Consider the following 10,810-nt stretch of genomic DNA (forward strand, 5'->3'; position numbering starts at 1 on the left):
CCCCCCGCCCCGCCTCGCCTCGCCTCGCCTCGTCTGACCACCTCCCCCTTGCCATGGCACACTCAGCCGCCGTCGTCAGTACGGCCGGGTGGAGCGCCCGGTTACTCGGGTCCGCCCTTGCACCGGGAGTGGCGCTGATCACTGCCATGGTGACCTCCCTCCCCGGACCGACTTCCCGGCTGGGCCTGTCCTTCGCCTTGGCCTCGGCCTCGTCCTCGGCGTCCGGGTCCCTGGAGGACACCAACCCCCTCACCTGCCTGGACCTGGGCCCCACCTGGATGCAGGCCACCTGCATCACGCTGGACTTCGTGGTGTTGCTCCTGTACCTGACCATCGCGATCCTATGCATCAAGGCCCTGACTTTGGGCTGGGACTATCGCGACAGCGCCGGGGTCCGGCTCATCCGGCAGCTGCTGTCCCTGGAGCCGCGCAACACGGTGGAGGTGTCCCACTCGCCCATCGGCGAGGGCTCCATCACCAATAGCAGCATCAACGGCGATGGCACCGACCTCCTTGGCGAGGATGAGGAGCACGATGTGTGCAGCCCGCTGCTGGCCACCTCCGGGGACATTTATGGCAGCGCGCACCGGTCACTGAGTACGACCACCACCACCACCACCACCACCACCACCGCCACCGATTCCCCGGGCGATCTGGCGACCCAGCCGCACGCGCACGCGCACGCGCAGCCCTCCGGGCCGGGCCTCCGGGAGTCCACCCTCAGTGTCCCGGGCAGCATGGACTTCACGATGTCCTCCTCGCCACATCTGGTGCCCCTGCGAATGGGTGAGCCCCCGGAGCCGGGCCCCTTCTACGCGTCCGTGGATGAGACGTCACCGCGGTTGCATGACGAGATGTTCGGGTACGGGCCGTACCGGCACTCGCTGGCCGTGCACCACTACCACCGGTACTCGGCGGCCGGCCTGCCGGCGTCCTTCTCGGCTGGCGGGTCGGGCACGCCGCACTCTGCCGGCGGCCCGGGCACCCCGCGCGTCGGCGCCCCCATGGCCGGGCCTTCCGACAAGCGCCAATGGCAGAAGTTCTTCCACCTTTCGCTGTTGCTGGGGTGCATCTGTACGTGAGCATCTGCCGCGCGCCTTCCTCCCGCTCTCGCTGCCGCCATGACCCTGCCTCGCCTCCTCCTTCCCCCGTCACACGCACACACACACACACGCTGATTCCAACCCATCCACAGTGCGCATGGTTTACTTTGCCCTCAAGCCCTTCCTGTCGGTGTCGCTGCCCTTCTACCTGATCACCGACATGGCCACATCGGTGCTCTTTTTCTCGGCCTACAACGTCTTGCTGTACTACTGGGCCGAGATGTACCACTCTACCTACGAGCGGACCATTCGCCTGCGGCCCTACTACATCGGCTACATGGGAGCCCTGTGCTTGGTGCTGCTGACCCTCTTCCTGGTCAATTGGCTGGCCTACAATCCCTATTGCCTGGGGGGGAATTCGCTGGATGGCAGCGGCTCGGAGCCGTGCAATCCCTCGCTCACGCCGATCGACGTGCGCCGGCCCTGCCTTTCCCTCTTGCTCGGCTGCTCCCTTTCTCTGCCCTTTTTCTTGCACCCACCTGGCCTGCTCCCGCTGACATCCTGTCCCTCTTTCGTCGTCGTCGTCGTCGTCGTCGTCTTCATCGTGATTGCTGTCGTCGTCATCTGGCCCACCACCCCACCCGCAGATCGGCATCCAGCTCATCTCCATCATCCAATATGCGGTCATCTCGCTGGGGTTCTTCGTCTACGGAATACTGCTGTACCAGAAGTTCCGCAAGCTCAGCCAGACCACCACATCCAACCGGTCCAACACCAAAGCCATGAACACCGTGCGCCCTGCCTCGCTTTGATGCGGCCTGTACTCACTCCTTCACTCCTTCACTCGTTCACCCACTCGCTCACTCGCTCACTCACTCGCTCATCGGCCCGTTCGCCGCCCCCCCCCCTCACCCACCCACCCCGGCCGCTCTTCGTCATTCACATAGCTCCTGATTGTGTCCATCCTCTATCCGACTTTCTTCCTGGCCCGAGTCATCTTGCTGGTGGTGGTCGTCTTCAAGAGCTACACTCTCGTGTGGTGGTTTAATGCCGTGTACTTCACCCTCCTGGAGGTCCTACCCATCTACATCCTGTCGCTGGTGTTCTCCTACAGTCGGATTAGCACTGGCACTGGTGGCACGCCTGGGGTCATGAGCAGCTCGCTGTCCGGCTCGACCACCCCTTTCGCCTCGCTGACGACCGTGACCCCGCATACGGCCAGTCGCGCGCGCTCCGGCACGGCCCTCGGTGGCCACCAGAAGTCCTCGTCAACCGGTACGGCGACCACCACCGGGGCCGGCCTCGGCGATGATCCTGCCCAGGCCGGCGGCTCGGCCTACCGACTGAATGATCCTGATCCCTTCGCCAGCCTGCTGGTCGAGCCGCCACCCCCCGCTGGCGGCAGCATCGATCAGCCGGCCACCCTATCACACCACCACCATCATCATCATCATCACCAGCCCCACCATCTGTCGCAGCACCATTCCCATCCCCTGCCAGGGCATCTGATGGGCCCGTCTGCCTTTTCGGCGGTCCCGTCGGCGGCCGTGTCACGCACGAGCAGCTTCCGGGGCGGAGCCCCGCCGACCATTGTCGGGACGTCGGCCAACCCCGGGCCCCGGTCCCGGCTGCCGACCCTGCTGTCGGCGGCCGATCTCAAACCCAAGCACAATTACCTGGGTGATCTGCCGGTGGCCAACGAGGCGGGTGGCTCCAGCGCCGGGCCCACCCCTGCCGGGCCCACCCCCCAGGTCCGGTCTCCCATGGACCCGACTGGCCGGGCGGGCCCTGGCTCGGACTCCGGTTCGAACCCGGGCGGCGAGTCGACCTCGGCCCCCGACCTCGGGGCCCCCTCCGCCAGGCCCGCCGCCACTGCCGGCACCTCCACCGCCGGCAGTGGCAGCAGTAGCAGCAGCAACAGCAGCAGCAGCAGCAGCAGCAACACCAGCACCGCCACGGGCCCCGGCGCCCGGCCGGACCTCATCATCCCTTCACAGACTGCCATCATTGCGGCCTTGCAGTCGGTCGCCCTGCCGGCATCGCCCACCTCCGCGGCGCATCTCCTGGACTCGGGGTTCCTGTCGCACATGCACCATCACCATGCGTCGCTCGCCGGGCCGGCCCCGGGGTCGAGCGCCATGGGGGGCACCGGCGCCGGCGCCGGTCCTTATGCCCTGGCCGGGGCGGCTGCCTTCTCCCACTCGGACGACTTGGCCTCCTCCTTCTTCGACACCACGCTCCTGACGCGGTCAGCCAGTGCGGCGTCGGCGGCGGCGGCGGCGGCGGCCTCCTCGCGTGCGGCCGCCCGCGCACGCGCCGCCTCCCGTGCGGCCCAGCAACCGCCGGACCTGCCGCCGGAGGAGCCCCCCGCGCCTGGCGCCCCCTCTGCCTGAATGCAGGGGGCGGATATGGGGGGCCTGTAGCAGCACGCCGGCGCGCACGCGCGAGAAATACACCACCGGCCATACGACCACTGCCCGGGCAGAGCGAGGCGGGGCGAGGGAGGGGGGCGGCACCAAGGCCGCGCGCGCGGGACCAGAGGAGGCCCCAAGCAGGGTGGGAAGACCGCGTGAAAAATAGAAAGCGACCCACAAAAAGAGCACTCTTGAGGAGGTGCGCGTGCCTGGGCGACAAACGGTGCAGGGGGACTCCTCCCCCGCGGAGGCCGCCCACGCCCGAACGGGAGGCGACTCACTTGCCGTTCTGGTGCCCAAGTGAGAACAGACATCCTCCTGGGGCCACAAAAACGAACAAGCCCGCCCGGGGCAGGTGTGGTGTGATGGCCGTCCGTGCAGCTGATCTCCAGCCAACTGGGCGTGTTAATTCGGGCCGTTCTGGAGGCGCCGGCCGTCTTTCCCCCATGATGCGCGCCGAGGGCCTTCCAGGATGTGGGCGGGGGGCCCTGGATGGGATGCTGGAGTATCAGACCCTCCGGACCCGACGCTCGGCCCGTTTATTATGCCCCTCCAGCCGGAGGGGAAGGGGGGGCCACTCCGGCCGGACGCGTCCTCGGCCTGGCCTCCCTCCCGCGGCTTGATTCTCTCGGGTCCGCGTTCGAATGGGCGGCGTCGCCACGGTGTCCAGCCCGGAGGACGCCTGGCCGCGGCCGGCTCTGTCCGGAAGACCACCGTCGCGACGCACGCCAACACGCCGGCCAGCCGCCCGCTGGCAGGAATGGGCGGCCTGCGACCGGCTGGAATGCGCAGCCTGACAATATCTCGCAGCTCCCCCGGTAGCCAGGGGGGCGGCCCCCCCCCCCCCCCCCCCGCGGCCTGTGTGCTTGCACTAGCCGGCATTGTCCCGAATTGATTCTTCCTCCCCCTCGGCCGGCGCGCAGGGCCGGGGCCTCCGGCCGAAGATCTCGATGGGGGGGGGGACGGATCGGCACAGGGGAGGAGGCGGCCACCGCCCCGGGGGGACTGATGCGCCCGTGCGCGGAGCGTCCACGACCAGCCCATTCGATGGCGCACCCCATACAGCGCATGTGTGCTCCTCCTCCACACACGACGAGGGCCGAGCATGCGGATATGTGGGCGCGGCCGGCCTCCGGGGCCTAGCGGTGCATTCCACACACACACACACACACCCGCACGCGCACGGACCCACATGCGGAAGTGCCCCCCCCCCCCCCCCGCCCGTCGACCCGGCCTTCGCCGCTCAAGCACATACCCCCCTCCCGTGGCGGCCGGCACCCTTCCGAGACCCGGGGTGGATGATTCATCGCGGCCCCCAACGGGCGATGGTTCCGCTGGAAACCTGTCGTCAACCACACACCCTCCCCCTCCTCCTCCCCCCCCCCTCGCGCCCGTCCCCGCCTCACGCTGGGCACATACCTTCCCCCCTAATCCCACCTCGCCACGCCTCGCCTCGCCAGCCTCGCCCCTCTCCGCGCACCGTATGTTCGCCCCGCTCACGCCCCCTCCCTGCCTCTCTCCCTCCCTCTCTCTCTCTCTTTGCCCCATTCATCGCGAGCTGTTCCTCGGTTACGGCCACTGACCTCTCTCTTGCCCACTCCCGCGCGTGCCCAGTCCCTTTATAGATGTTCCGCCGGAAGAAAACGGGCGGCGTTCGCCTCAAGTGCGTGCCGGCTCGCCTCCGCCTCTCGCGCCACCGCCGGCTCCCCACGACCGCCTCCTAACACGCCTCTGCATCTCACCCCGCCCGCCCCCCCCCCCCCCCCCCTCGCGCGCGCGCGCGCGCGATAGTCTCACGACGGACACACTCGCCCCGCCGGAGGTGCTGAACCCGGCCCAGAGTGATCCGGCGGCCGACCTGTCCTCCGAGCTCCAGTCGCTGGAGATCAACACCGAGTACACCCTGGAGCTGCGGCCCAGCAATGTCGTCAACATCAAGGAGGTTGGCGCCGGCTCCGGCGGCACTGTCATCCGCGCCCGACACACGGTCACCGGGCGCCTGCTGGCCCGCAAGATCATCCACCACGTGGTGGCCGGCCCGGAGGAGCGGCGCCTCATTCTGCGCGAGCTGCAGCTCATGAAGGACTGCCATGCTCCGACCATTGTCACTTTCTATGGCGGTGCGTCACCGTGAGGGCGCGCGCCCACTAGGAGGCCCTTCATCTTCTCCGCCTCCTCTCCCTCGAACGGGGCTTCCTCGCGCGCCCCCGCTTGCTTGTGTCTGCTCCCGTCCCGTCCTCCCTCTTTCATTCTCCGATGTGTGACACATCACCCCCCTCCCCCCCCCCCTTACTCACCTGTCCATGGTGCCGACCTCGCGCAGCCTTTTGGGACGACGGCGATATCTCGGTTTTCATGGAGTACATGGATCTCGGGTCCTTCGATCGCATCATCGGTCTGGTTGGGCATCTGCCGGAGCACTATTGTGCCCAGATCTCCCTGGCCGTCCTGGAGGGCGTGGACTACCTGTACCGCACCCACAAAATCATGCATCGTGGTACGTACCGTGTGTGTGTGTGTGTGTGTGTGTGTGTGTGTGCACGCGCGCGTCCGCCCACTCCCCACTCCCCGTCACCATTCTTTCTGTCCCCCTGCCTTCGCCTCGACGTACTCTCTCTCTCTCTCTCACACACACACATACACACAGATATCAAGCCCTCCAATATCCTCTTCAACACGGCCGGCGAGATCAAGATCTGCGACTTCGGTGTCAGCGGCCAGCTGATTAACTCCATCGCCAACACCTTCGTCGGGACCAAGTGGTATATGGCCGTGCGTGTGCATCCTATCCCCCCCCCCCCCCCCCCCCCCCCCCCCCCCCCCCGCCCAGAGCCCATGCCCTCTACATCGACACTGACCCTGCTCCTCCTCTTCCCCCAGCCCGAACGCATCCAGGCCCGCGACTACGGTGTTCAGTCCGACTCCTGGTCCCTCGGTCTCACGATGATGGAACTTGCCATCGGTCGGTGCGTCTGGCAGCCTGCCCTCCAAACACCCCCCCCCCTCCCCCCCCCCCCTGCCACCGACGCTGTGCGTCATACTCACCACGCACGCCCCCTCCGGCCACAGGTTCCCCTTCCCCTCCAAGGGGTCAGAGGGCCAGGGTGATGTCGAGCCCCAGAAGAAGCTCTCCATCATCGAGCTGCTTTCATACATTGTCAATGAGAAGCCCCCTCGCCTGTCGGACCACCCGCCGCGCAATGCCGACGGTACCATTGACAAGGACGCGCCTCCGTTCTCCCAAGATTTCGTGGACTTCCTAGATGCCTGGTCCGTGTGTGCACCCCCGCCTCGTCCTGCATTCCTCTGCCCTTTGCTAACATATGGCATCTTGCTTCGGGGGGGTGGGGGAAAAAATACCCGACCTCCAGCCTCATCAAGGACGACGCCACTCGGCCCACCCCGAGCATGCTGCTCGGCACGGTCCCCGAGACCGGCGAGATCCTCGGACATCCGTTTGTGCAGAAGGCTCGTGCCGCCCGGCCAGGCGTCGACCTGGTCGCGTGGGCCAAGGTCATCAGTGCCGCCATGGCCGAGGCACCGTCTCCCACCAGCTGCAAGGCGCCTCCCTATCCCTGACGCGCCCTCCTCACTTGTTCGCATTTTCTGCCCTGTTGCAAATGCGCACAGGCACGCAAAGACACACACACGCACACTCAAATGTCCTGTAGATTCCCCGTCGTGATGTTCATCACACCCCAGCCTGTCGCTCGTTGTCTCTCCCTCTCTCCCTCTCTTCCTTTCTTTCTTTAGTTCCCGCTCTCTTTCGCACCCCCGTCTACAGGTGTGGGGACCCATACCGGGACACGAGTCGAACCAAGTGTGCATGCACACTTGCACACAAGGACCGAACAAGAGCGTGCATGTGCTCATGTACCGCGTGCTTGCATCCGACGAAGGAGAGGGTCCACGCGAGGTGTCGTCTCTGTGAGAGATCGCTCGGACTGGCCAGGGGGGGGGGGGGGGGGGGGGGGGGGGGGGGCCGCCCTGGGGGCCAAGGGTCGACGGAAAACAATACAACCTTAAAACTGCCCATTTTGTATCCGCACTCTCCCCTGCTCCTGCTCCTGCTCCTGCTCCTGCGCTCCTCCTCCTTCGCCGCGACACGCCTCCCTTTGCCGGATGGCACGGAGCCGCCACACCAACAAGAGATGCGAGAATAGCTTGCCGTGCCCGGCTCGAGGGGGGGATCCTCCTCCCTCCCCCCGGCGAAAGGAGGCCCAGCGACGAGGACGCCCAGCTCGCGGGCCATCTCCATACACAAGCGAAAAATGGTGGTATGTACTACATGCGCGCACGGGGAGGCACAAACAAACCGATCGCAAAATACAATCCATGTGATCTGTCCACGTGTGTCAGGCCCGCTCCCCGAGACCGTCTCCTGGGCCAGCGTGCCCGCTCCCTGCGAAAGAAACAGGAGCGCCGCCGAATTTGCCAGGCTGCTCACTCTGAACGTGTTTCACCCCCTGGTCCGGGTGGCGCCGGCTCCGCTTCCCCCCCCCCCCCCGGGCCGCCGTGGGCGTGCCGCCATATGGTCGACTCGTGCTGTAGGGTCCCTCGGGGGTACGGGGAAGGAGGGGGGGGGCTGGACCCGGCACGCATGTGTGTCGGAGCCTCTTTCCACGCGAGATCCGCTTGGGCTTTTCGCTTCCTCTTTCTTTTTCCCCCCCCCCCCCTCCAGACGCCATCGCACAACACAGGCGCACCCGGCCGACAGCGGCCACCGCCCCATGTCTTCGGCTGCCGGCGCCCCGCACCCCGGATGAGGGAGGGAGAAAGATTCCCCCCTCCCCCCTCGCCTCTCCCCCCGCCCCCGCCCCCGCACCCGCACCCCTTGCAACCTCTCCCCTCCGCCGCCATGCTTTCTCTCCGCAGCGGCCTTGCCCCGGCTACGCGCCATCTAATGCTCGCCCAGCGCTCGGCGGGCCTCCTCGCGCCCCGGTGCCTGATGTCCACCCAGACTTCCGCCGGGCAGCAGACCCCGCCCCCGCCGAATGGCGACGCCCCCAAGCCGGAGGAGGAGACCGTGCGCCCCCCTCCCTCAAACACACCACCCGCCCGTGGCTCCGCGCATGCCGCGCACGCCCACTGACCCGGCACCCCCTCCCCCTGTCCCCCCCCCCCCCCCATGCAGAAGAAGCTCTCGCTGGCGGAAAAGATGAAGCATATGACCAAGACCTACGGCCCGGTGGCCATCGGTGTCCACTCGACCGTCTACATGGTGACCATCTCCAGCATGTATGTGGCCCTCAAGAGCGGCGTCGACGTGACCAGCCTCATGAGCAAGGTCGGCCTGGACCGGCTGATCGACCTGTCCACGCTGGACCCCAACTCTGGCACCCTGCTGATGGCCTTCATCCTGGCCAAGTGCACGAGCCCCATCCGCACCCCGCTCACTCTGGCCCTGACCCCGCCGGCCGCGCGCATGGTCGATCGCACCCTCATCCGCATGGGCTACCCCCCGCGCTTCACCGGCAAGAAGCCCGCCCCCCCGACGTCGCCCTCTTCCGACGGCAACAAGGGTGACTCCAACCCGTCGGCCTAATGCCCGCTGCCCCCCCCCCCCCCTCCTCCTTCTCCCTGACTGTCGCCAGGGATACGCTCTCCCTCAGAGCCCGCCCAGCTGTGCCCTCCCCCGCGTCTCCCGACGCCGGCGACCTCACGCGCACATGCACATGCACACGCCCATCTCCCCTCTTCTTGCTGGCATTATCTCCTCATATTGCCTCTCCCCCCCTCCCCTCTCCCCCGCATAAAAAGCACTCTGAATGCCCTCCTCCCCGACACAGTGATTTTAGCTGGCCCCTGTCAGACGCACAAAATACACCATACAATTTTTTTTGCACGCAACCTCGAGTGTGCGCACCAGGCACAAGGGAGGAGCGAAGATAAACGACGAGGGGCATCGTCCCCACCAGCTGTCCCTCACATCCGCCCCTCTGCCTGCTGGCAGCACACTCGTCCAAGCGCGCCCCCGGGCCTCCCCCTGAGGCAGATCTCTCGGTCACCGAGGTCCACGGCTGGGCGAGGAAAAAAATCCCCTCCCTCGCCCGCCCGGTGACGCAGGGCAACCGGATCGGCGACTAGCGATGGTGTCACCGTTGGCAGTACAAACTCCCAATTCCCGTATCTGGTAAATTAGAATGGACTGGGGAATGGCATTGTATTCTGTCGACGGTAGGCATCGCATCAGCGCCGACCAGTGCGTGTGCACCCGGGGGAGGGGGGGGGGGCCGGGCGGGCGGGACGGGGGGCGCGCCGCCCCGGCCACCCAGCCGCTCTTGCCGTCCTCCCGCTCGCCCTCCGAAGCCGGGCCGGCACCCTGGATGCCCGAATGATGTGGGCGCCACAGCCACACCAAACGGCGAGGGGGAAGCATGCCGGGCGTCCGGTCGCACGGCCGAACCAAACGCCGACAGCCCGATGCTGCATCAGCGGCCTGCTCCCTCGCGGACGCATCTGGCCGCCGAAACCGGGCAGCGGCACGGCCCTGCACGCCTGAAGGGAGGGCTCCCGGGAAGGCGGCTGCTGGGCTGACATCACGCCTCTCCCCTCCTCCTCCCCTCCCCCCGCCCCTCCCCCCGCCCCCTCCCCCCTCTGCCGGCCGCTCGCACGCCCGCACGCCCGCACGCCCGCACGCCCGCACGCCCGCACGCCCGCACACACACACACACACACACACACACACACATTCATACACGCCTCCGCACAAGCGCCATGTCCTCCGCCGCCTCCGCCGCCTTCGTGCGTAACCGCCCCTTCTCCATTCTCAAGCGCACGCGCTACAACCAGTGCCTGGAGATCGCAGACCGCCCCTTCTTCGCCGTGGTCCAGTACAACAACCTGAACACCACCGATCTGCAGGCCATTCGCCAGGAGCTCAGCAAGAAGGGCCTCTCGGCCACGGCCGTCCCGTCGAACATCTTCCGCCGGGCGGTTCTCAATGACCGGCCGAAGCTGCACCGCATCGCCAACTTCTTCCACGGCCCGACCATGGTCATCTACTCCAAGGAGCAGCCGGCTGCCCCGACCCCGGAGGATCCGATGGCCCACCTGCCCAAGCCGGCCCAGCTGAAGGACATCCTGTCTGTGGTCCAGTCCTACGGGCGCCTGGTCAACCTGGGCGGCTCCTTCGAGGGGTCCCCCCTGAGCCTGGAGGACATGGTCAGCCTCAGCAAGGTGTCCTCCCGCCTGGACATCTACGGCCAGCTGCTGTCCCTCCTCAACAACCCGGCCCAGTCCCTCACCCAGTCCCTCAACCAGCACCCCTCCAGCCTGGCCTTTGCCCTGCAGCAGTACCTCGACCGCGAGAACGGCCCGGCCGAGGAGGCGTCCTAAAGCCTGGCTCGCCCC

General features: G+C 67.2%; 4 protein-coding genes across 4 annotated transcripts; all 4 read left to right on the plus strand.

The window, feature by feature from the left end:
* Nucleotides 1–53: 53 nt before the first annotated feature.
* Nucleotides 54–3,513, plus strand: H696_02113 (hypothetical protein; the record flags this gene model as incomplete). The annotated part of the gene is made up of 4 exons (XM_009496010.1): nt 54–1,074; nt 1,196–1,515; nt 1,691–1,834; nt 1,991–3,513. 4 exons carry the CDS (start codon nt 54–56, stop codon nt 3,434–3,436), a joined length of 2,931 nt encoding a protein of 976 aa, XP_009494285.1. The 3' UTR covers nt 3,437–3,513.
* A 1,308-nt stretch (nt 3,514–4,821) lies between these two features.
* H696_02114 (STE/STE7/MEK1 protein kinase) lies at nt 4,822–7,416 on the plus strand. Its single transcript, XM_009496011.1, has 8 exons — nt 4,822–4,938; nt 5,072–5,120; nt 5,249–5,577; nt 5,781–5,954; nt 6,105–6,229; nt 6,338–6,423; nt 6,527–6,727; nt 6,829–7,416. Exons 2-8 carry the CDS (start codon nt 5,083–5,085, stop codon nt 7,034–7,036), a joined length of 1,161 nt encoding a protein of 386 aa, XP_009494286.1. The 5' UTR covers nt 4,822–4,938; nt 5,072–5,082; the 3' UTR covers nt 7,037–7,416.
* An 833-nt stretch (nt 7,417–8,249) lies between these two features.
* On the plus strand, nt 8,250–9,286 carry H696_02115 (hypothetical protein). Its single transcript, XM_009496012.1, has 2 exons — nt 8,250–8,483; nt 8,592–9,286. The coding sequence occupies exons 1-2, from the start codon at nt 8,316–8,318 to the stop codon at nt 9,000–9,002; spliced, it is 579 nt and encodes a 192-aa protein (XP_009494287.1). The 5' UTR covers nt 8,250–8,315; the 3' UTR covers nt 9,003–9,286.
* An 888-nt stretch (nt 9,287–10,174) lies between these two features.
* On the plus strand, nt 10,175–10,795 carry H696_02116 (hypothetical protein; the record flags this gene model as incomplete). The annotated part of the gene is made up of 1 exon (XM_009496013.1): nt 10,175–10,795. The coding sequence occupies one exon, from the start codon at nt 10,175–10,177 to the stop codon at nt 10,793–10,795; it is 621 nt and encodes a 206-aa protein (XP_009494288.1).
* Nucleotides 10,796–10,810: the final 15 nt, after the last annotated feature.

This window comes from Fonticula alba (assembly GCF_000388065.1).
Source record: "Fonticula alba strain ATCC 38817 unplaced genomic scaffold supercont2.3, whole genome shotgun sequence".
NCBI classification, from domain to species: domain Eukaryota; order Rotosphaerida; family Fonticulaceae; genus Fonticula; species Fonticula alba.

Excerpts from the sequence above, each read along its gene's own strand:
- H696_02114 (XM_009496011.1), top strand. The coding sequence starts at position 5,083 with ATGTTCCGCCGGAAGAAAACGGGCGGCGTTCGCCTCAA. Across the intron at positions 5,121-5,248 it reads ACGGGCGGCGTTCGCCTCAA|TCTCACGACGGACACACTCG; the intron begins GTGCGTGCCGGC and ends CGCGCGCGATAG. Across the intron at positions 5,578-5,780 it reads CATTGTCACTTTCTATGGCG|CCTTTTGGGACGACGGCGAT; the intron begins GTGCGTCACCGT and ends GACCTCGCGCAG.
- H696_02115 (XM_009496012.1), top strand. The coding sequence starts at position 8,316 with ATGCTTTCTCTCCGCAGCGGCCTTGCCCCGGCTACGCGCCATCTAATG. Across the intron at positions 8,484-8,591 it reads CCAAGCCGGAGGAGGAGACC|AAGAAGCTCTCGCTGGCGGA; the intron begins GTGCGCCCCCCT and ends CCCCCCATGCAG.